The following is an 18,117-nucleotide window of genomic DNA, read 5'->3' as shown; positions in this document are numbered from 1 at the left end:
TAGACTGATTCCCGGTGTGACCGCTCTTCATCGGAGTAAAAATACCGAAAAAGTCGGAACGCGTCGCGATTTGGAAAAAAGCCGCTTAACGCGAACGCAACACCGATTCTCTGCATGCCAACCTCGCGAACTTCTACCCGGAAATCTGCCATTTTGTCAAAACTCCCAGCGGCATCTAGACGTAAGTAGTCCGAGCTCCTCCGAAATATTCAGAAATACATGCGAAATGGGACCCGTCTGCGACACGCGACGCCTGAACGCACTCCGGACTGCCTTCATAATGCAACGACTGTGCCCTAGGCATCTAGGCAAGAAATTCCGAACGCCAGGTCTCCAGATGTGCCGCGGTGCTCCGATGTTGCTCCGAAATGGGTTCCGCCTGGGCGCATCCAACTGCTTGCCGTGATAACTATCTCCACGTGCAGACGTGCCTTTGGCAGCAGGCGCGACACCGGCGAAAACTCGCACGTGGAGCCCCTTTAAGGTTATGTCCACTAACCATATGCGTGTCTCATTCACAGGTCCGTAACTCTTTCCACGTTAACATGTCGGGAGGCTTAGATATTCTGTCCCTCAAGGAGGACGACATCACCAAGATGTTGGTGGCCACTACCCATCTGGGCTCTGAGAACGTCAACTTCCAGATGGAGCAATACGTGTACAAGCGCCGCGCTGATGGCGTCAACATCCTCAACCTGGGCAAGACTTGGGAAAAGCTGCAGCTGGCGGCCCGCGCCATCGTGGCCATCGATAACCCTTCGGACGTGAGTACAAGTGCAGATTCCCTGGCATCATAGTGCGGCGTGGCTAGCGTGATGAGTTTTTTACTAATCTTTCGGGTATGAAATTCAATGATTTCAACTTCACTGCTGACCAGCCACGCCTCAACGCCTCGGAGTGATTGTCCCAGTCTCTGATAGACAGCATATTCTAATACACTTGTTTAATAATACTTGTTTCGCAGATCTTCGTCATCTCGTCGCGTCCGATCGGCCAGCGCGCCGTGCTGAAGTTCGCTAAGTACACCGACACCACTCCCATCGCCGGCCGCTTCACGCCCGGTGCCTTCACCAACCAGATCCAGCCTGCTTTCCGCGAGCCGCGTCTGCTGGTGGTGACCGACCCCAACACCGATCACCAGCCCATCATGGAGGCCAGCTACGTGAACATCCCCGTGATTGCCTTCACGAACACCGACTCGCCTCTGCGCTACATCGACATTGCCATTCCATGCAACAACAAGTCGGCCCACTCCATCGGTCTGATGTGGTGGCTGTTGGCCCGCGAGGTGCTCCGCCTGCGTGGCACCATCTCTCGCAGCGTCGAGTGGCCCGTGGTCGTCGATCTGTTCTTCTACCGCGATCCCGAGGAGGCCGAGAAGGAGGAGGCCGCCGCTAAGGAGCTGCTGCCGCCACCCAAGATCGAGGAGGCCGTCGACCACCCGGTCGAGGAGACCACCAACTGGGCCGATGAGGTTGCCGCCGAAACCGTTGGCGGAGTGGAGGACTGGAACGAGGACACCGTCAAGACCTCCTGGGGCAGCGACGGCCAGTTCTAAGGAACCGTCCGCGCACTACATCAGCACAGCGTTTTGTTGTCAGACGCCTTTTCAACGGCATAAATAAACAGCTCTGTTTATATCTAAACACCTCGTGTTTCCATTTGCATAGCGTAGTCTTGTATCACGTGCTTATGCACGATTTATTTACTAGTATCGAAGCGATGTAACGCATTTCCACAGCAGAACCGTGAGCGCCGGAAATTCTGAGAAAATGGTTCCCAATATACTGTTCCAAAGAAATGAGACAAATTTCAACGGATCGCTGCTCAGATTAGAGGGAGACAGGCAGCTCTCGCCGTTGCATCTGTCTGTAGAGGACGGACGAATGGCAGTCTTGTTCAATTTACAGTATTAATTTATTGTTTTTTGGGCTTTGTACAAATAGAAAACAGTTAATGATCGCAATTGCAAATTGCTTATGTTGTATACATATCCATATAGTTCAACCTCCCGCCAAACATACGATTTTAGTGGTTCTTATCCGCCAAAAACGGGAACGATATATGCGTAAAAGTAATGTTAATGTTAAAAGACAAAAATTGTGTTAATCTGGTAAAACTATGCATCGGTATAAACACGATTATGTGTAGCATCGACTTCACATCATTCAAATTTGGACAGGGCTATCAAACGTTTGGTAGTCGATTGGTTCCGTCGAGCACTATTTAAATGGATTCGGACGAGCCTTGAATGCCGTCATCTTGCGCAGCTCCTTTATCTCCTCCTGCTCGCATCGCTTCCGTTGTTCGTCATGCTGCAATGGCAAAGGCGGAGAGGATTACGGATTAGCATTGAAATATACACATTGGTCGTCGGCGGCCTGGTGCAGTGGAAAGGTGATGAGGGAGTGTTGACTGCCGTATTGCATTCTAATTGCGACTGAACCTCGCGTACGCACCCTTTGTCTCTGGCCACTCGGACAGATGCATGGATGACTGGCCGCCTGACTCATCCAACGCCCGGAGGCAGAAATGGGCTCCCACTGGCCATCTAACCCTGCTCTGTTCCGCTGAGTCACGACGGGATTTCCACAACGATAAGCCGGCATTTGGACTGGACTGGTCTGGGCTTGTGAGCAGATATGGGAAACATCCCACATCATCACACCGTTTGTTTGCCAGCGAATAATAGAGCAGCAGCAACCGTCGCAGCCACTTTGCTGATAAGGCTATCGCGCTCAGCGGAATTCGCGGAAAATTTAAAACGAGAAGAATAAAGAAAGGAGCCACTGCAAGGTCGCAGTCACGAGCAATGTTCTATTCTAGACTCTCCCAACTTAGAAATCGATTAGCCTCAAATCTTACACGTCCTTTTCTAACGCATGGGTTTAATGAAAGATCAGAAATTGGGTCCGAAGGTCTTGCAATAAAGATGACGGGAAGTGTCGTATGTTCAAATGAACAGTGGCTATTTTGTACATGTTCAAGGAGACTTCTTCACGCCGCGATGCGTGTCTACAAGGTATGCGTTGTGGGTGGGTGAGAGCTTGCCTGCGATATCTACCATAATCATAATCATTCGCTATGTGGTCCGTTCAACAGTGGCTGCCCGTCGTCGCAACGGCAGCCGGGGGGCTTTGGGCGCTCGGTGTCACCTGGGGAGCCTCCAAGCTACCAGTGGTGGCGGAGGAGGGCGAGGTTATCGTCGAAGAGTCTTCGACGGCGGATAGCACGCTGCTGTCCCCGTAGAAGCGCGGCTCGTCGTGCGACTCGCCACCAGGGGAGGCAGTCTCTTCGTCGGAGTCCTCGTCGTTGGAGCTGTCGCCGGCCGTTGTGTTGAGCTTGTTGCCGGAAGCAGCACCGGTAGCCGCTGCCGAGTCCTCGCCAGAGCCAAGGGAACTTGGCACGTGCTTCAAGCGCTCGTAGCAGGCGTCGCAGACGCGCAACGCCTTGGTGCTCTGCTGCGGCAGCATGAACTTCTTGGCTGAGCAGCCGGCGCAGACAACCGCGCCGCAGTTGCGGCAGTGATGCCGGCGCTGGATGAAGGTGAACTGCGTCTTCTTGCAGTGCATGCAGACGCTGGCGTCGGTGTCGGGCACCCAGACGGCGGCGTGGTTCTCTACCGGCTTCTTGCCGCTCTTGCGCAGCAGGTCCTCCACGCACTTGTTGATGTGGGCCATCCACTCCTGCTTCTCGGTGCTGGTGGCCGCGAACACCACAAACGACTTGGTGGTGGTGCGGATGTACCAGCCGTTTCTGTACGTTTGGTTGTCGGCAATCGATTCCAGCGACACCTCCTCCAGCGGCATAATATGCTGCTTGTTGTACTTCTTCTTGCCAATCACTATGTTCCCGTACACCAGGATGTCGTTGAACAGGAAGAACTGGCGCGACTTGGGCCGCTTGCGACACATTTTGGTCAGTACGCCCTCGCCCACCAGAACGCGACCTTGCATCGCCAGCGGCACGCCCGAGCTTCCGAAGCAGTTCTCCACGGAGGCGATGCGCCGCGTGTTGGCCTCCGAGTTGACCAGACGGTCCACCATGACGATAATGAGCGGTTGGGCTCGGCTTTGGGTTTGGTTTTTGCTTTTGGTTTGGGCTTAACTTCGATTCGTGTGCGGCGAAAGTTGCTGCTCAGCTAGCTCGATCCGAGTCCGAATCCGAGTCGAAATGTAGCCAACTGTGACGACAGACTGCCTGCTGCAGTGGTGTGCGTGCGCTCGCGTCGTGTGTGTATGGTGTGACACTCGGTGCCACTGCTCCTCCAGAAACGTGCGTGCGTGTGTGTGTGTGTGTGTACGTGCGTGCGTCGGTGTGTGTGTGTGTGTGTGTGCGGAATGGGCGCAGCTGTTGCAGGTCCTTGCAAACGGCTTGGAAGTGGGGCGACTGGAGAATCCTGGTTCCGGAATGCAGGGCGACAGCTCCCGCTTTATGCAATGCTCGACGGTTGACTGTAACTGGCTTTTCTACGCCGTCGGAAACGTCATGACTCACTCACACCACAGCAACAAAAACAAACTGGGCTCGCTCCGTCTCGCTCTGCCCACCGCCCGTGTTATTGTTTGTCGAGCGTCGGATTCCCGGCCTGGGCCTGCTGCACTGGCGAACTGGGGCGTTCCTAGATCGTTGCCGTTCGGCCCTTAAATTTGGGTCTCGTTTTTGGGCGCAGGAGGGGTTTTGGAGCTGGCAGCAACACTTGGAGAAATACGTTATTTTGCGAGTGCAGTGTGGCCGCTCGCGGATCGCAGCTAAATGCCGGCGCGCTGGTGTTGGAAAACTCCGCGTGTCGGTTGGAACTCACTTTTTGAACTTAACGAACGGTGCTTACAGTGAGCCCACGAAGAGGGGTCAATTGCAAATGGTTTATTACATTGGATTAAACAATATATGTATATGTATATGTATGGAAAAATGTAGAAACAACTAAATCATGACTAAACACGCGGTCAGTTGCTAAGAAACCAAAACCAGCAGCACACATCACATAAATCACAAAAATGAAATTCCGGCCCTGAACTCGAAAAATATCTGCTTGGCTTTGGAACCAATGCTTAAGGGATACTAGATTTAGTCTTTACCTCCTTCTTCTTCTGCTCCAGGCTGACCTGTACGGCGGCGTCGAACTCGCGCCGGTCGCGCACGCGCTGCTCGCTGCGCAGGTGGAAGGGTCTGGAGCGGGTGCCAGCCGGATGCAGTCGCGCCTGGTTGGCCGGGTCATCCTCGTGACGCCGTTCCAAGTTCGACTGGCTGTGTTTGAGCGTCTCGGGCGTGCGCGGAACGGTGATTTTATGGATGACCGCCAGCTCGTTCATGCGCTTGTGCATGGCCTTGAAGTTGGGCATGGGTCGGCTATGGAACTGGCGCGCCTTGCTTTCCTCCTCGGAGCGCCTGCGCATCGCCTGCTGCCGCTTGCTCTCGTACACGTCCTTGAACTGGTATGCCTTGGGGGCGGCGGATGTGGCAGACGCGCCGGCTCCCTCGTGCTCGCGGTGGCGTGGGGGCGACCACTCCAGGCGCAGCTTGGCCCCGACGCCAGGAGGACGCGCTTCCTGGTGGACCAAGTGCTGGTCAGCTTCCGTCATATGCTCCTCATCATCGTCCCCATCCTTGCCCCAGTTGACCAGAACAATTTGTTTGACGTCGTCCTGCGGCTCTGGGCCGTTGTCAACTGGGAGCACTTGAGCCAGCTCCTGGAGCTCTGTTTTGAGCTTGAGTTCTGGCACATCTTGGGGCTTAACTTTGGGCTTGATTGTCAGTGCATCCGTGGACGCCTCTGTCATGTCTTTGGGGGACTCCTTGAGATCCCCAGCACTAATCAGCTTCTCATCGAAGTCACCATCGCGCTGTTCCCGGCCGATCTTCTGCGGACTGGGGCACAGCAGAAGGGGGTTAACATTGCTGAGGCTCCTGTTGTTCTCCTTGTTGGCCCGTCCTGCTGGAAAATGTGGAAAATGGTCAGCAATGGTCGGGAAAAAATGGCGCGTTTTCTCAGCTTGGACGCGATGGCCTGGATACGCACCGAAAAAGTTTTGGGAGTGATCCAACTGATAGTCACCCACGTTGATGGCGTCCCAGTCGAAGTCCGACTGGGGAAAAGTTGAGTTCGCGTTGTCCATGGCCAGTAAATAGTGAACAAAACTTCAACCGAGAAGTTTCCGCACCGATTCAAAAAAAAAGAAAAACAAAGCAAATCGCGAGCCCGCAAGAAACTCGATAAGTGCAATTCGATGGCGGCGCTTTACAGCACTGCTTTATCTTGCGATATTTATCGATAGCTCTGCGCGCGCAAACTCAATTTAGTGAAAACTATAGCTCAGTGTTATTAAGTAACACGAAATTTGATTGCTAAAAACTAGGATTATAGAATCAGTGGACCATTCGAGCACGGGATACACTCCTGACTTTATATTCTTCGTCGCAGAACAAAGCTTAGGCGCCGTCCCGCGGAAGCTCCGTCCAAAGCCGTTCCATTCCTAAAGTTGCCCGAAGGATTATGTCTCGAGAGTGCTTCGAAGTACCCACGAAATAACCACATTCTCGTGGGAAAGGACACCTGTGCGGCGCACCTGTCGCGCGCGGAAGCGCCTTAAAAGCTGGCGCAAGCTTTGGCTGAAAGCTGCGCCTCGGCAAAGGGACCGCCAGTTGACGGCCAACGAGCCCTGTAGTCTGTGCTGGGCAGCGCATGGCAACAGGTCAGGCAGCGCACCGCCCACAGGATCCAGTGCGTCGCATCCGCAGCATCCGCACAGCCTCGGAGTCCTCGTGGGCCGATTGTTTTCGTTCAGCAAGCCTCCGCAAGGTGTTTGAAGGTCCCTTTCCCCGCGCGGACGAATTGCGCGCCCCAAAAATAACGGTTGCCCGCCCAGCCAGTCTGGTCCAGTCAGCTGAATCGCAATCCTTCCGGATCCTTGGAGTGACGAGTGGCGTGTCGCCTTGGGCGCCAAAGTCGACGGCGGGCGTCGGAGCAGAAATGCGTGCCGCGCCTCCTGAGCCTGAGCCTCTGCAATTAGCCGGATCCGGTGAACAGGTGAGCTGAGGAACTAAGGGGCTGAGGTGGCGGTGGCTATTTTTAATCGCGAGCCAGAAGCGCGGCAGCTGCAGCTAATTACGGCACTGCGGCCCAGCTTTAATTGGAAGCCGTCCTTGTCCAAGTGCAGCTGGCCGTGCTGAAAGGGCGGAAGGAAGCTGTGAGGACGGCCTTGAGTGGAGGCCTTGTGGTTTGCTCCTAATTGCCATCACTCGGCTTAGCCAACCCCCCTTATGTTGAACATTTCCGTTTCCCCGGAAACGGGAGGCTATTTCTGTTGCTAGGCCCACCTGAGCCCCGCAAGATCTTGCGAATCAATAAAGGTTTAAAATTAACCGTCAGCCGAGTGGGATGGCAATGGCTGTGCGTGCATGCTAATTCGATTTGCCCACCATCTCCACTGACATTCTGCCTCCCATCTCCCCCTGGGAGACCTGGCGAGCAGCAGAAGTCTGTAACCTATGCGTGCTCCCTATGCGAGACAGCGGATTCGGAAGTGGGTGCCGGAATCCGGAGACGTGAGACAGCAGCCGGAAACGGGAGGAAATTAGATTACAAGACATCAGCAGGCAGGATTCCATTGAGTGCTGCCGGGATGCGCAGAAGGCGCATAGGGAGCGGGGTCTCAGTTATTACTTCGATCTCTGTTGTTACTTTCCTGTCGCGGAGGTCCTGTTGTCTAGCAACCACTTCAACCGCAGGCAGCGTCTGTAATCCGCTTAGCGCAGGAAGGACGCCAGGCTGCAAAGATACTGCACGTTGCCTTGCCCTGCCCACCACATCGCATCATTTTGAGCGTTGGCCGTTGGTCTAATTAGCGGGGCAGGGGCAGCCTTCCTGTGCTCCAGCCACTTTCCACTTTTCCACTGCCCCTTATCATCTCTCTCTGTTCAGCGACATTCCGGTGGGCGCTCTTTCAGCGGGAATGCTTGAAATCTCGATCGTCTTGTCCTTTGATGCGGTAGTGTGCGCAAGGGATTCCCCGCCATCCCGACCCATCGAACCCACACCCACACATCGACTCCACACGCCCGAATTTCGCCCGGAACGGGACAGAAAATCAATAAATCGGGATTTAATGAGTTTCAAATATTTGCCACAGTGCGGCGAGCTGTGTGTGGGTGCGTGTGCCTGTGTGTGGTGGGGTGGGTAAGTGGGTCGCATTACGGGGGTGGCAGCTGGCAGTGGGTGGGAGCCACGCTCACGAAGATGCCTCCCGACTTGAGTGCCCCGCCTCCGCTCCTGTCAGCCTAAGCCCGGTCTTACACAAAAGAGGAGGAAGAGTGGCGAGTGGATAGAGAGGCGGGGCAGGAGGCAGGGAGCTGGTAGCTGGGGGAGAACCATTGCTGGGGAGAACTGTACAAGAACGGGCAGCTTATTCGGTTCCCTGCTTCCAGGCGGACGGGATGCGTCTGCGGTCCTGAAAGTGCCAAACGCGCTGCTACGAACGTCCATTATGACGGGCGCCAACATCGACTACGACTACCTGCTCAAGTTCCTCGTCCTGGGCGACTCCGGCGTGGGCAAGACCTGCCTCCTCTACCAGTACACGGATGGCCGGTTCCACACCCAGTTCATCTCCACCGTGGGCATCGACTTCCGCGAGAAGCGGCTGGTAAGTGCAAGCGGCTATTCATCCTCTGATCTCTTTCACGTGACTCACCTAACTTAATCCACACAATTCTGCTGGATTCGGTTTGAGAGTCGTATCACGAGGGTTTTGCAACCACATCACTTCCGAACCCTAGTGACCCATCACCTTTACTGCATCCTGCAGCTGTACAACTCCCGCGGACGCCGCCACCGCATCCACCTGCAGATCTGGGACACCGCCGGACAGGAGCGCTTCCGTTCGCTAACCACGGCGTTCTACCGCGACGCCATGGGTTTCCTGCTCATCTTCGACCTGACCAGCGAGAAGAGCTTCCTGGAGACGGCCAACTGGCTGTCACAGCTGCGGACTCACGCCTACTCCGAGGACCCCGACGTGGTCCTCTGCGGCAACAAGTGCGACCTGCTGCAGCTGCGCGTGGTGAGTCGCGACCAGGTGGCGGCCCTCTGCCGACGCTATCGGCTGCCGTACATCGAGACGAGCGCCTGCACCGGGGCCAACGTCAAGGAAGCCGTGGAGCTGCTGGTGGGCCGCGTCATGGAGCGGATCGAGAACGCGGCCTGCAACCGCGAGTTCTCCCTGCTACTGACCCAGTCGCGCTGCCTGCCGAACATCGCCTACAGCCAGCCGGAGGACCTGGTGCGACTCCACGACCGGCGTGAGGAGCCCTGCTCGCGGCGCAACTGCCGCAACTGCTAGGTGCCATGCCCGTGGCCAAGTCACCCTGCTTTGTTCCTTGACTCATGTTTCCGAATCTAAGTGTGTTTCGCTGTAAATAAATGTTGATTGTTGAGTGGAAAGCGTTTCATTGCACGACAAGATACGAAGAGGTCGTGATAATTATCCGACTCTTCCGAAACCGCCCAGATTTGTAGATAACTGATAGCTGCGGGATGGCATTCGAGGTCACAAAAGTGATTCGATTGATACTACATACATAGGTTTGCATACGGTAGCTATCAGAATGGAATGTGGCCATTAACTCCTCAAAGTCAGCCTGTGTAACTTTTTCCCTGCGACCCGGAACCTGCACAGATCTGACCTTCAATGGAAGCCCTATCACCAATGCTAGATCGCACTGCTACCTAGGAGTTCATCTAGATCGGAGACTGACCTGGGGGGCCCACATCACGTCGGTCAAATCAAAGTCACTGGCGAAGCTAAAAAAGCTCGACTGGCTCTTCCACTCCAGCAAACTTCAAATGAGCTCTAAGGCTCTTTTAATCAAAGCCATTCTCGCTCCAACGTGGAGTTATGCCATCCAGGTGTGGGGAACTGCCGCCAAATCCCAGCTTAATAGGCTCCGTGTGGTCCAGTCAAGAGCTGCACGTCACGCATCTGGGCTCCCCTGGTACGTGACGAACATAGTCATCGAAAGAGATCTGAAAGTTACCCTTCTTGGGGATCAGATTAATTTCCACAGCAGCCGTTATGCCGACAGGCTTATGGCCCACCCGAACCGACTAGCAACTATCCTAGCTGATCCCATCTCTCTCCGAAGACTGAAGAGGGTACACCCCAGCGATCTCCTTACCCGGAGGATAACATAACATATTACATTTTCTTTTGTACTTTATAATTAAGATACCACTTGGTCTCATTTATATTTATCACACATTAGGTTAAGTTCAGAGGAATTACTGAACGATTCCTTTTGAAATCTTAATAAATAGAATTAGTTACTCGTAAAAAAAGCTATCAGATTCGGAGCTGTCGCCGCTACATTGTACGTGTATGTGTATTAGGAATATTTAGTTTAGAACATAGTTACATAGACTAAAGCACCGGCAGGTATCCCGAAATGGTGGCTATAGCCACGACCCCGAGCACCGCATCAGCAGGGGCAGGAGTAGGAGCAGTCTGGTAGCCAGCCTGGAGTGGGGAGCCCCGTTGCGTCCCTCTATCCACTGGCGGTAGTACTCCACGTCCACGTAGACACCCGGCAGTCCCGGCTCTGCGCATCCGTAGCCCCAGGAGACCACACCCACCAGACGGCCCTCGTGCACCAGCGGTCCGCCGGAGTCGCCTTGGCAGGAATCGGTGCCGCCCTGCAGGCGTCCTGCGCACATCATCCCGGGCAGCAGGCCGGACCTGTAGATCATGCGGCAGGTCTGGTGCCGGATGGTGCTCACGTTTGCCGTCAGCAGGATGTTGGACAGGGAGCTCTGGGAAAGAGTCATATAAGCTGCGTGCTCAATGGCTTTCCTACAGCTCTACAAATCCGACTCACCTGCTCCGTACGACCCCAACCGGCCACCTGGCACAGCTTGCCGGGGGGCGTGACCTGGCCAGCCAGCTGGATGGGGGCCACAGTGAGGTGGACACCACCGCCTGGAGACATCGGCAGCCCGGTGCGCAGAAAGAGGATGCCCACGTCGTCACGCATGCTGTCCGGGCTGAAGGTGTGCATGTAGGCCATGGAACTCACCTGGGACACGATGGTGCCATTGCGGTGCTCGAAGCGATTAAGCGTGCCCAGGACCACGACGAACTCGCTGGCCCGTCGAAAGCGCTTTCTCTGATTGCTGCTGGCATGAGTCCGATCAGAAGGGAGCGGTCACCCCATGGTGGGATCACTACTCACTTGTACAGGCAGTGGGCTGCGGTCAGGACCTTTCTGGGCGCGATCAGCGCCCCGCCGCAGATGTGGCCGCTTCCGAAGTTGTTGTCGTGTCGGAGAAGGCGGATGGAGACCAGATGGCGCGTCTCGTCCGCCCTGGCCACACTTCCATTGATGATGCGCGGCTGCTGATTCTCCTGAAGCCAGCGGTCCGCCGCCGCGCAGGCGAGGAGGAACCAGAACAGAATGTAGCTGCAGCCGAGCAGGCCAAACCGAGTCATCGCAGTAAAGGTGAGAAGAAACAGAGCGCACGAAACTCACTGAATCGAGGTGTCGAGTCTGGGAGCCAGCAGCCCAAACTAACAATTGGCAATCAGCGGAGGCGCTATCAGTTCGATAAGGCAAACATAAACATATTAGGAGTAGATCACATCCGCACCTCATCACCGGGAACATGTGAACGGAGATGATCAATCTGATCAGCACGTTTAGCTTCGCAAGTTTAAATAATACATTTAATTCAATGTTGATATGTCTCTACACCAGTTTGCTTATAAAAGGTGGAATACGGTCTAAAAATTGAAGCTGTAAACGTTTTTGAGCCTACATAAAAAGTATAATGGTAGATGTGTAAAAATTTAGTGGATCTTTTTGGTCGCACTGATCTTACGTTTAGCTGTACGTGCTATTTAATACAATTACAAACGGATACGAGCCGAGCTCGGTTGAGTCGGTGTGTTAAATGATCGATGTTAAAGGCACTTTGGACGGCGTCGGTTGCGCAGATTCGAGGGACGAGATTGCGACTGAAAACTTAAGCTAAGATCCAATCGGAATGGAATGTATGGGAGTCGCGCGGACAGCTGTTATATGTAGCCCTGCAGGCTGCGCGACTGGCTGTGGTGGTGGCGCGGCGGCTGGTAGCCCGGCTCCTGCATCTCCATTTGCATTACCAGGTTCTTCTGCTCGCCGCGGGTGTCGTAGGCTTGCCGGGCCTCGCGCTGCAGGATCAGAGCGGCTAGACCAAGCAGCATGAAGGTGACAACGGCCAGGGCGTAGGACCAGCCCAGCACGTTGAACTTGGGGTACATCATCCAGTCACGGCGGTAGGCGCAGCCCCCGAAGATGCACACGGCCAAAAACATGAACAGAGCTGTGGGAGATCGCTGTTTAGCTGGTACTTATTGGGCGGGAGGCGGATACATACATGAGATGGCGGTGCCCATGTAGGAGAGGCGGACGAGCAGCCACTCGTACTGCAAAACGGCCTTAAGAGGCAGTCGGATGATGGTAAGCGAGAGCAGGGCCAGCACAAGGAACACGATGATGAAGGACATGGTCACGAAGCCCTGCACCGCCATGAGCCAGCCGGGCAGCAGATACTCACGGATAACATAGTATTCCTGTGCGAGTGGGAGAAAATCAGGACAAGGATAAAAAACTGCCAGTTTGCTGTACTCACGTGCGAGAAGATGTTGTGACAGCCGGTGAACTGCTTTGGGAACGCATACTTGGGGTACACGAAGTCCTTAAAGCAGTACTGCCACAGGCCCATGTTCTTGAAGCTGGCCCTCGTCTCCTCGTAGGACTCGATCCAGTACGGCGAGCAGAAGGTCATCATCAGCACGAAAAAGCTGGCGAATGTAACTATGGCGCCGAAGACCACGCCATCTGGGAAGGGAATTGGGCATTGAAAGTCCATTTTGGATACAAGTGCAGATCGGCCCGCATGCTCGAGTGCGTCACTTACTGGTGGCCCGCGGATAGTCGCCCTTCTCGACGCCCGAGTCCGTGGTGTCCTGCGACTGTTGCTTGTTAAGTTCACGCATGCTGCTGTCCTGGTTCTCGAAGGGATCGCAGTTGGAACAGAGGAGTTTCTTTTCTGGGGATTGTCTGTAAACAAATACAACGCACACACCCAAAAAAAGCAGCAACAACTAGGTGGGGCTAGCGATGGGACAGTGTCGATAGGAAATGTGGTGGGGCTCGGTCGATATACCGCGATTTATTTAAAAATAACTTTTTATTAAATTTATTATTACTTTAGGCTATTTACTCTTTGGAAAGAGGGGCGATTTTGCATAATGCTGTTTAAATATTAAACAAACCCATGCACAATCGATATTTTTTCACCCCTAGGTGAGCCAGTGTGACCAGTACGTGGTGCAAAATACCGTTCTTAGAATTTTATTTCTTTCATTTCGTTCACTATTTACTATTTTATTTAATGCTGTTAAAGAAATACGATCATCTGCATCAAATGGCCCCGTCCACCTCGTGGTGCTCCAGGTGCTTCATGTAGGCCAAAAAGCAGGTCCAGCACAGGCTGCACGCGCTGATGAATGGCACCCGGTTGCGCTCGGGGATCAGGGTGAAGTTGATGGTGGCCACCAGTGGCCATACGGACAGAGCCACCTGCAAGAGCAATGGAACTGGTGGGTTAGACGGCCGCTCTCCCTGGAATCCCACAAAAAAGTACCTTGTACGTGGGCAGGAATTTTTTGCCGACCTCGGCTACCGCTTGCTCCACCGTCTTGGACTCCAGGAGGCTCATGATAAAGTAGAAGCAGGTCATTGCGCCGGGGGTGTACGAAATCGTTTCCACCGCCGCCTTAATGACGCCCGTCCTCAACGATGTCTGCGGCCACATGGCGCTGGAAATCTGCAGAACAATCGGAATGGGAGTAGACCTAAGCAGCAGCCATGTAAACGGTCACTAACCTTGACCCATCCGTAGAGGGTAGGAGCAACAAATAGGCCACCGTACATGCTGAACCGGAGCACGCGCCACCAGTCGTAGGTGCCTGTAAGATGAAGACAAGAGGGAGAAGGAAGCTAGCTGCTCGAAAGATTGCCGACTCACCCCAGCGCCTGCCCTCAACTGTTTGCTGGATGAGGCTGCCCGTGGGCCAGATCAGGCTGTACGATATCATGCCGCGCACAATCGGGTAGCGGGTGACGAACACCTTGAAGTTTTGCCACAAAAGTGGGCCCGCCATCGCAATCTCGGCCCTGCGGAGTCACAATCGCGCGGTTGGCATCTCATTAGCATGGCTAATAATTCAGGCCCACAACTGCATGGCCAGCTCTACCCACATAAAACCCACTAGCGAATACGGGCCCCAATATCCCATAAATTGCCCTGTTCTACCTGTGCACCGTGCACATAGATGGCCGTCATGGCTTCGATCGCAAGGCTCGCACTATTCTACACGGCAACCTTCCTTCTAGCAGAAGCCTCTGGCGAGGATGGAAAAATCGTCAACGGCACTACAGCTGGCCCGGGGGAGTTTCCCTTTGTGGTCTCGCTGCGACGCGCAAAGAGCGGCCGTCACTCCTGCGGAGCTACGATGCTTAACCCGTACTGGGTCCTGACAGCCGCCCACTGCGTGCGGGGCTCCTCGCCCGAGCAGATTGATCTGCAGTACGGCAGCCAGATGCTGGCGCGAAACTCTAGCCAGGTGGCCCGCGTGGCCGCCATCTTCGTCCATCCACGGTACGAGCCAGAGGACAAGTACGTCAACGACATCGCCTTGTTGCAGCTAGCGCAGTCCGTCGCTTTGAGCAAGTTTGTCCAGCCGGTACGTCTGCCAGAGCCTCGGCAAGTCACGCCCGGAAACGCCAGTGCTGTCCTCGCGGGCTGGGGATTGAATGCGGTAAGAAAGAGCGTCATTCTTCCTTCAGACTCCTTGACTATCGACTAACCCGTTCAATTGTAGACGGGCGGCGTGGTCCAGCAGCATCTGCAGAAGGTCAAACTGCAAGTGTTCAGCGATACGGAATGCAGCGAGCGCCATCAGACCCAGCTGCACGACAGCCAGATCTGTGCAGGATTGCCCGAAGGTGGAAAAGGCCAGTGCAGTGGCGACTCCGGCGGCCCGCTGCTTCTTACTGACTCCGACACCCAGGTGGGCATTGTTTCTTGGAGCATCAAGCCCTGTGCACGGCCACCGTTTCCGGGCGTCTTCACCGAGGTGTCGGCCTACGTGGACTGGATTGTTGAGACGGTAAATAGCTGCTCGCCCCCGTCGTCGCTTTGGGTGGGCCAGCTAATTGTGGGACGATCCCCGCCTAGCCTAAGCAGCCAATGGATTTAACAGGCCCCATTAAAATACCGACTCACATACGCTAACGCTATCTAATTCAACAATTGGCCTAACAATTGGGACTCACAAAAGGTAACAAATACGACACAGGTAACTATGTACAAGGCAGAACCGCGGAATCCGACTGCTCCTCGTGGCGCGTCTTCATGTACGCCAGGAAAATGGTCCACATCAGGCTGCAAATGCTTACGAACACCACGCGGTTGTGCTCCGGCACCAGCGAGAAGTTAATGGTCTGCAGAATAGGCCAGATGCACACGCCGACCTGGAGGGTTAGTAATGAGTTGGATGTGAGCGAGGGGAGTAGCAAGCAGCGGGATAGGCATTACCTTGTACGTGGGCGCCGCCTTCTCCTTCGTTTCTTCCACGGCCTGGCTGAAGGTCTTCAGCTCCAGCAAGCTCATTCCCATGAAAAAGCTTACGCAAGCGAAGGGTCCGTAGAAAAGCTGTTCCGTGATGGCCTGCAAATAGGCGGTTGAGCTTCGTCCGCTGCGGCTAAGGAGCCGGATTCAGTCTGAGCCCTTACCTTAACGATGCCCGTGCGCAGATTGGTCTGCGGCCACATGGCGCTGGTGAGCCGCACCCAGCCGTACAGAGTGGGCGCCACGTACAGAGCTCCAAACAAGCTGAAACGGAGCGCCCTGGCCCAGTCGTACTCGCCTGCGGATCGTCGTCCGTGAGGGAAGAGGTTGCGCATGAAGAGCAGGACACGGTTATGGATGCGAGTGGTGCAGGTTAATTACTTACGCAGCTTGCGACCCTCCATCGCCTGCTGGATCAGGCTGCCCGCGGGCCACATGACCGCGTACGTGAGCGCGCCCTTGGCCATGGGATGCAGCTTGCTCCCTCGTCGCCACTGACCCAGCGAGGCCTGCAGCAGCTTGACGGCCGCAGGCACCATCACTTATGCTGCCCGGAAGGAGACATGGAGAAGGGTAACGGGCGGGTCTTAGATTATTGCTCAACCTAAACCAAAACAACGACAGCAACGACGACGAAGGGGGACCGGCCTTTCTAGCATTATTCGAAGGTCATTGGATGCGCGCGGCGGGGACAGGAGCTGGCCATGGTAATTAATATGGAGGGTACTTGCTGTGATCTGTGCTCTCTGGTATGTAGCCTGTGGCTATGGGGTTTCGATATCGCTATGGGCTGTTCGCCTGCGTCGAATGCCGCACTGAAACTGCACGATGAGTGGGATGATTGCAGTTTGCGAATGCTAAATTCGAACATGGCAGTCGCGGGATGCACAAATATTAGGCTTCGCGAACATTTCTTTGCGCCGATCTTGACCCTCAGCCGAGCGAGAGGCACCAACACCATGTGCATGCCGCTCGCGGGAGGACCGAGTGCGGCACACACTGGGCTCTTGTCAGGAACGAGACTGAGTATTTATATAGTAGGGGATGGGGGTGGATGCGGAAACATTCCCGAATTACGAAATTCATTCTAGGAATTTGGTCGAGCAGTGAACTATGTACGAAGCACCCCAGTGACCCTCAATCAGCCCCTGGATTTCCTCTCACGCAACGAGAGAGGAATTGTTTTTGCAAGGACTTTACGTAACGAGGCAGGCGTGCGGGTGCGGGTCCAGGAGGGGGAGGCTCGCCATTGATGAATGAAGAATAACGGCACGTTTGGCTCTCCCGCGCCAGTCACTACGCAAACACCTTACGTCGCTCGTAAACGAGAGCGTGACCGAGCAGATCGTGCCGCCCGTCGCCCCTCCATCATCGTTTCTGTTGTTGCTGCCCGGTGAGTGGTGAGTTAGTTACATGCTTTCGTAGTGCGTTCCAGACGGGGTAGATGGGTCCAGACGGCGGGGAAGGGGCCTGGGTTCAGCTTGGGATTAGCTAGTTTAACTTAATGTAATCTAGTTTGTACTGTGGTCACGCACGGCGTCCGCATCTCGCGCCCTCCTCCGTTCGCTGGGCTTCCGTATCTCGTATCTGACTGAGGCAACCAGACGGCCCCAAAGCGCCAGAACGCCAATACGAAATGTTTTGCACAGTCAGCTGTTTGAGATTAGCGAGCGAAGCTTTTGCGCAGCTTTTTACAGCCGCTTTTTTAAAGACCCATAATAGCAGGTGCCATATGGAAATCGTTGGGGATCATAGTGCAAATGGTAATCGATTTGCATTCAAGCGCGGATTTTTTGTTAAGAAAACTATTACTGATTCGTCTTATCCTGATTTCCTGTCAGTTTCTTGTTCACCACAACGTAAATAACAGCCCCGTCATGAAGTGTCATACTTCATTGTACTCGCAATAAAAATTGCAATCGAATGGCATTCCAGGCTGGAAATGAGAAAATTTTGACATTTTTCTCAAAATTTCTTGATGTTACCCCTTATCAAAACAAAAACATTTTTGAAAAAAAATAATTTTTTCAAAATCAGCAGGAAATTAATATGGGTCGTTAGTTGGGATTGTAAGCTGAACAAAACTGTAATTATTTTGACTGAGTAACGTTTTTTGGCCAAGTTATAATGTAACGCCCTCGCAGTGAAGCTTTTTGTTTTCTAATCCTGATTTTGTAACCAAAAATAATCAGTATTTTGCCCACAGCAACTAAAATAATGTTCCAAATATAAAATGCCATACCTCGTTGGACTCGCAATAAAATTTGCAATCGAGTGGCATTCCAGATAGAAAAATACAAATTTTAGACATTTTTCGCAAAATTTCTTGATAAAAAATAAAAATTGCCAAATTTTGGAAACAATTTTTTTTTTTTTCAAAATTAGCAGGAAAGTGATATGGGTCCGTTAGTTGGGATCCTAAGCTGCACAAAACGGTAATTATTATG

General features: G+C 53.9%; 9 protein-coding genes and 1 non-coding gene across 14 annotated transcripts; 4 read left to right on the top strand and 6 right to left on the bottom strand.

Annotated features, from left to right (window-relative positions):
- The first annotated feature begins 78 nt into the window (after positions 1-78).
- LOC6615999 (40S ribosomal protein SA) lies at positions 79-1,646 on the top strand. The gene is made up of 3 exons (XM_002040330.2): positions 79-181; positions 522-764; positions 965-1,646. Exons 2-3 carry the CDS (start codon positions 546-548, stop codon positions 1,556-1,558), a joined length of 813 nt encoding a protein of 270 aa, XP_002040366.1. The 5' UTR covers positions 79-181; positions 522-545; the 3' UTR covers positions 1,559-1,646.
- LOC6616000 lies at positions 846-941 on the top strand. Its single transcript, XR_048642.2, has one exon. It is a non-coding gene; the product is annotated as a small nucleolar RNA snoM1 (small nucleolar RNA).
- Positions 1,647-1,898: 252 nt separating the features above from the next.
- Positions 1,899-6,231, bottom strand: LOC6615996. Of its 3 annotated transcripts, XM_002040327.2 has the most exons (3): positions 6,023-6,220; positions 5,082-5,935; positions 1,899-2,315 (listed from the first exon to the last, which is right to left on the bottom strand). In XM_002040327.2, the coding sequence occupies exons 1-3, from the start codon at positions 6,117-6,119 to the stop codon at positions 2,223-2,225; spliced, it is 1,044 nt and encodes a 347-aa protein (XP_002040363.2). In that variant the 5' UTR covers positions 6,120-6,220; the 3' UTR covers positions 1,899-2,222. The 3 variants fall into 3 exon arrangements, 2 of the variants coding, with proteins under 2 accessions (XP_002040363.2, XP_032580030.1); XR_004362325.1 differs by lacking the exons at positions 5,082-5,935; positions 6,023-6,220 and adding an exon at positions 4,502-4,591 and having other exon boundaries at positions 2,226-2,315; XM_032724139.1 differs by lacking the exon at positions 1,899-2,315 and having other exon boundaries at positions 5,055-5,938; positions 6,023-6,231.
- LOC6615997 (pleckstrin homology domain-containing family F member 1 homolog) lies at positions 1,954-4,504 on the bottom strand. Its single transcript, XM_002040328.2, has 2 exons — positions 3,065-4,504; positions 1,954-2,315 (listed from the first exon to the last, which is right to left on the bottom strand). Exon 1 carries the CDS (start codon positions 4,044-4,046, stop codon positions 3,096-3,098), a length of 951 nt encoding a protein of 316 aa, XP_002040364.1. The 5' UTR covers positions 4,047-4,504; the 3' UTR covers positions 1,954-2,315; positions 3,065-3,095.
- A 230-nt stretch (positions 6,232-6,461) lies between the features above and the next one.
- LOC6615995 (ras-related protein Rab-27A) lies at positions 6,462-9,435 on the top strand. 2 transcript variants are annotated; one of them, XM_002040326.2, is made up of 3 exons: positions 6,462-7,030; positions 8,526-8,645; positions 8,808-9,435. In XM_002040326.2, exons 1-3 carry the CDS (start codon positions 6,686-6,688, stop codon positions 9,339-9,341), a joined length of 999 nt encoding a protein of 332 aa, XP_002040362.2. In that variant the 5' UTR covers positions 6,462-6,685; the 3' UTR covers positions 9,342-9,435. The 2 variants fall into 2 exon arrangements, with proteins under 2 accessions (XP_002040362.2, XP_032580031.1); XM_032724140.1 differs by having other exon boundaries at positions 6,642-7,030; positions 8,428-8,645.
- An 845-nt stretch (positions 9,436-10,280) lies between these two features.
- LOC6615994 (trypsin alpha-3) lies at positions 10,281-11,588 on the bottom strand. The gene is made up of 3 exons (XM_032726228.1): positions 11,227-11,588; positions 10,873-11,167; positions 10,281-10,807 (listed from the first exon to the last, which is right to left on the bottom strand). The coding sequence occupies exons 1-3, from the start codon at positions 11,481-11,483 to the stop codon at positions 10,451-10,453; spliced, it is 909 nt and encodes a 302-aa protein (XP_032582119.1). The 5' UTR covers positions 11,484-11,588; the 3' UTR covers positions 10,281-10,450.
- A 111-nt stretch (positions 11,589-11,699) lies between these two features.
- LOC6615993 lies at positions 11,700-13,154 on the bottom strand. The gene is made up of 4 exons (XM_002040324.2): positions 12,953-13,154; positions 12,665-12,873; positions 12,410-12,605; positions 11,700-12,355 (listed from the first exon to the last, which is right to left on the bottom strand). The coding sequence occupies exons 1-4, from the start codon at positions 13,029-13,031 to the stop codon at positions 12,069-12,071; spliced, it is 771 nt and encodes a 256-aa protein (XP_002040360.1). The 5' UTR covers positions 13,032-13,154; the 3' UTR covers positions 11,700-12,068.
- Positions 13,155-13,373: 219 nt separating this feature from the next.
- Positions 13,374-17,071, bottom strand: LOC6615992 (protein sym1). Its single transcript, XM_002040323.2, has 5 exons — positions 16,402-17,071; positions 14,066-14,214; positions 13,924-14,006; positions 13,682-13,864; positions 13,374-13,617 (listed from the first exon to the last, which is right to left on the bottom strand). The coding sequence occupies exons 1-5, from the start codon at positions 16,635-16,637 to the stop codon at positions 13,459-13,461; spliced, it is 810 nt and encodes a 269-aa protein (XP_002040359.2). The 5' UTR covers positions 16,638-17,071; the 3' UTR covers positions 13,374-13,458.
- Positions 14,349-15,344, top strand: LOC6615991 (trypsin-1). Its single transcript, XM_002040322.2, has 2 exons — positions 14,349-14,858; positions 14,922-15,344. The coding sequence occupies exons 1-2, from the start codon at positions 14,373-14,375 to the stop codon at positions 15,297-15,299; spliced, it is 864 nt and encodes a 287-aa protein (XP_002040358.1). The 5' UTR covers positions 14,349-14,372; the 3' UTR covers positions 15,300-15,344.
- On the bottom strand, positions 15,327-17,285 carry LOC6615990 (mpv17-like protein). Of its 2 annotated transcripts, XM_032726230.1 has the most exons (5): positions 17,084-17,285; positions 16,056-16,217; positions 15,835-15,968; positions 15,638-15,769; positions 15,364-15,573 (listed from the first exon to the last, which is right to left on the bottom strand). In XM_032726230.1, the coding sequence occupies exons 2-5, from the start codon at positions 16,207-16,209 to the stop codon at positions 15,403-15,405; spliced, it is 591 nt and encodes a 196-aa protein (XP_032582121.1). In that variant the 5' UTR covers positions 16,210-16,217; positions 17,084-17,285; the 3' UTR covers positions 15,364-15,402. The 2 variants fall into 2 exon arrangements, with proteins under 2 accessions (XP_002040357.1, XP_032582121.1); XM_002040321.2 differs by lacking the exon at positions 17,084-17,285 and having other exon boundaries at positions 15,327-15,573; positions 16,056-16,209.
- Between the last annotated feature and the right edge of the window lie 832 nt (positions 17,286-18,117).

This window comes from Drosophila sechellia, chromosome X, assembly GCF_004382195.2.
Source record: "Drosophila sechellia strain sech25 chromosome X, ASM438219v1, whole genome shotgun sequence".
Taxonomy (NCBI): Eukaryota; Metazoa; Arthropoda; class Insecta; order Diptera; family Drosophilidae; genus Drosophila; species Drosophila sechellia.
The sequence above is the reverse complement of the archived record's forward strand: the minus strand, read 5'-3'. Positions and strand labels throughout refer to the sequence as shown.

What these genes read in the sequence shown, in the direction of transcription:
- LOC6615999 (XM_002040330.2), top strand. Translation starts at nt 546, where the DNA reads ATGTCGGGAGGCTTAGATATTCTGTCCCTCAAGGAGGACGACATCACC. An exon ending in CCATCGATAACCCTTCGGAC is followed by an intron (nt 765 to 964) that starts GTGAGTACAAGT and finishes CTTGTTTCGCAG; the next exon opens with ATCTTCGTCATCTCGTCGCG.
- LOC6615997 (XM_002040328.2), bottom strand. Translation starts at nt 4,046, where the DNA reads ATGGTGGACCGTCTGGTCAACTCGGAGGCCAACACGCGGCGCATCGCC.
- LOC6615996 (XM_002040327.2), bottom strand. Translation starts at nt 6,119, where the DNA reads ATGGACAACGCGAACTCAACTTTTCCCCAGTCGGACTTCGACTGGGAC. An exon ending in TCACTCCCAAAACTTTTTCG is followed by an intron (nt 5,936 to 6,022) that starts GTGCGTATCCAG and finishes ATTTTCCAGCAG; the next exon opens with GACGGGCCAACAAGGAGAAC. An exon ending in TGGAGCAGAAGAAGAAGGAG is followed by an intron (nt 2,316 to 5,081) that starts GTAAAGACTAAA and finishes TTGCCATTGCAG; the next exon opens with CATGACGAACAACGGAAGCG.
- LOC6615995 (XM_002040326.2), top strand. Translation starts at nt 6,686, where the DNA reads ATGGCAACAGGTCAGGCAGCGCACCGCCCACAGGATCCAGTGCGTCGC. An exon ending in TAGCCGGATCCGGTGAACAG is followed by an intron (nt 7,031 to 8,525) that starts GTGAGCTGAGGA and finishes TACCTGCTCAAG; the next exon opens with TTCCTCGTCCTGGGCGACTC. An exon ending in ACTTCCGCGAGAAGCGGCTG is followed by an intron (nt 8,646 to 8,807) that starts GTAAGTGCAAGC and finishes TGCATCCTGCAG; the next exon opens with CTGTACAACTCCCGCGGACG.
- LOC6615994 (XM_032726228.1), bottom strand. Translation starts at nt 11,483, where the DNA reads ATGACTCGGTTTGGCCTGCTCGGCTGCAGCTACATTCTGTTCTGGTTC. An exon ending in GCAGCCCACTGCCTGTACAA is followed by an intron (nt 11,168 to 11,226) that starts GTGAGTAGTGAT and finishes TCATGCCAGCAG; the next exon opens with CAATCAGAGAAAGCGCTTTC. An exon ending in GTTGGGGTCGTACGGAGCAG is followed by an intron (nt 10,808 to 10,872) that starts GTGAGTCGGATT and finishes ACTCTTTCCCAG; the next exon opens with AGCTCCCTGTCCAACATCCT.
- LOC6615993 (XM_002040324.2), bottom strand. Translation starts at nt 13,031, where the DNA reads ATGCGTGAACTTAACAAGCAACAGTCGCAGGACACCACGGACTCGGGC. An exon ending in GTCACAACATCTTCTCGCAC is followed by an intron (nt 12,606 to 12,664) that starts GTGAGTACAGCA and finishes CCACTCGCACAG; the next exon opens with GAATACTATGTTATCCGTGA. An exon ending in CATGGGCACCGCCATCTCAT is followed by an intron (nt 12,356 to 12,409) that starts GTATGTATCCGC and finishes GATCTCCCACAG; the next exon opens with CTCTGTTCATGTTTTTGGCC.
- LOC6615991 (XM_002040322.2), top strand. Translation starts at nt 14,373, where the DNA reads ATGGCCGTCATGGCTTCGATCGCAAGGCTCGCACTATTCTACACGGCA. An exon ending in CGGGCTGGGGATTGAATGCG is followed by an intron (nt 14,859 to 14,921) that starts GTAAGAAAGAGC and finishes GTTCAATTGTAG; the next exon opens with ACGGGCGGCGTGGTCCAGCA.
- LOC6615990 (XM_032726230.1), bottom strand. Translation starts at nt 16,209, where the DNA reads ATGGTGCCTGCGGCCGTCAAGCTGCTGCAGGCCTCGCTGGGTCAGTGG. An exon ending in GATGGAGGGTCGCAAGCTGC is followed by an intron (nt 15,969 to 16,055) that starts GTAAGTAATTAA and finishes GACGATCCGCAG; the next exon opens with GCGAGTACGACTGGGCCAGG. An exon ending in TGCGCACGGGCATCGTTAAG is followed by an intron (nt 15,770 to 15,834) that starts GTAAGGGCTCAG and finishes GCCTATTTGCAG; the next exon opens with GCCATCACGGAACAGCTTTT.
- LOC6615992 (XM_002040323.2), bottom strand. Translation starts at nt 16,637, where the DNA reads ATGCACATGGTGTTGGTGCCTCTCGCTCGGCTGAGGGTCAAGATCGGC. An exon ending in ACCAGAGAGCACAGATCACA is followed by an intron (nt 14,215 to 16,401) that starts GCAAGTACCCTC and finishes GTGACTCCGCAG; the next exon opens with GGCCGAGATTGCGATGGCGG. An exon ending in AATTCCTGCCCACGTACAAG is followed by an intron (nt 13,618 to 13,681) that starts GTACTTTTTTGT and finishes TTGCTCTTGCAG; the next exon opens with GTGGCTCTGTCCGTATGGCC.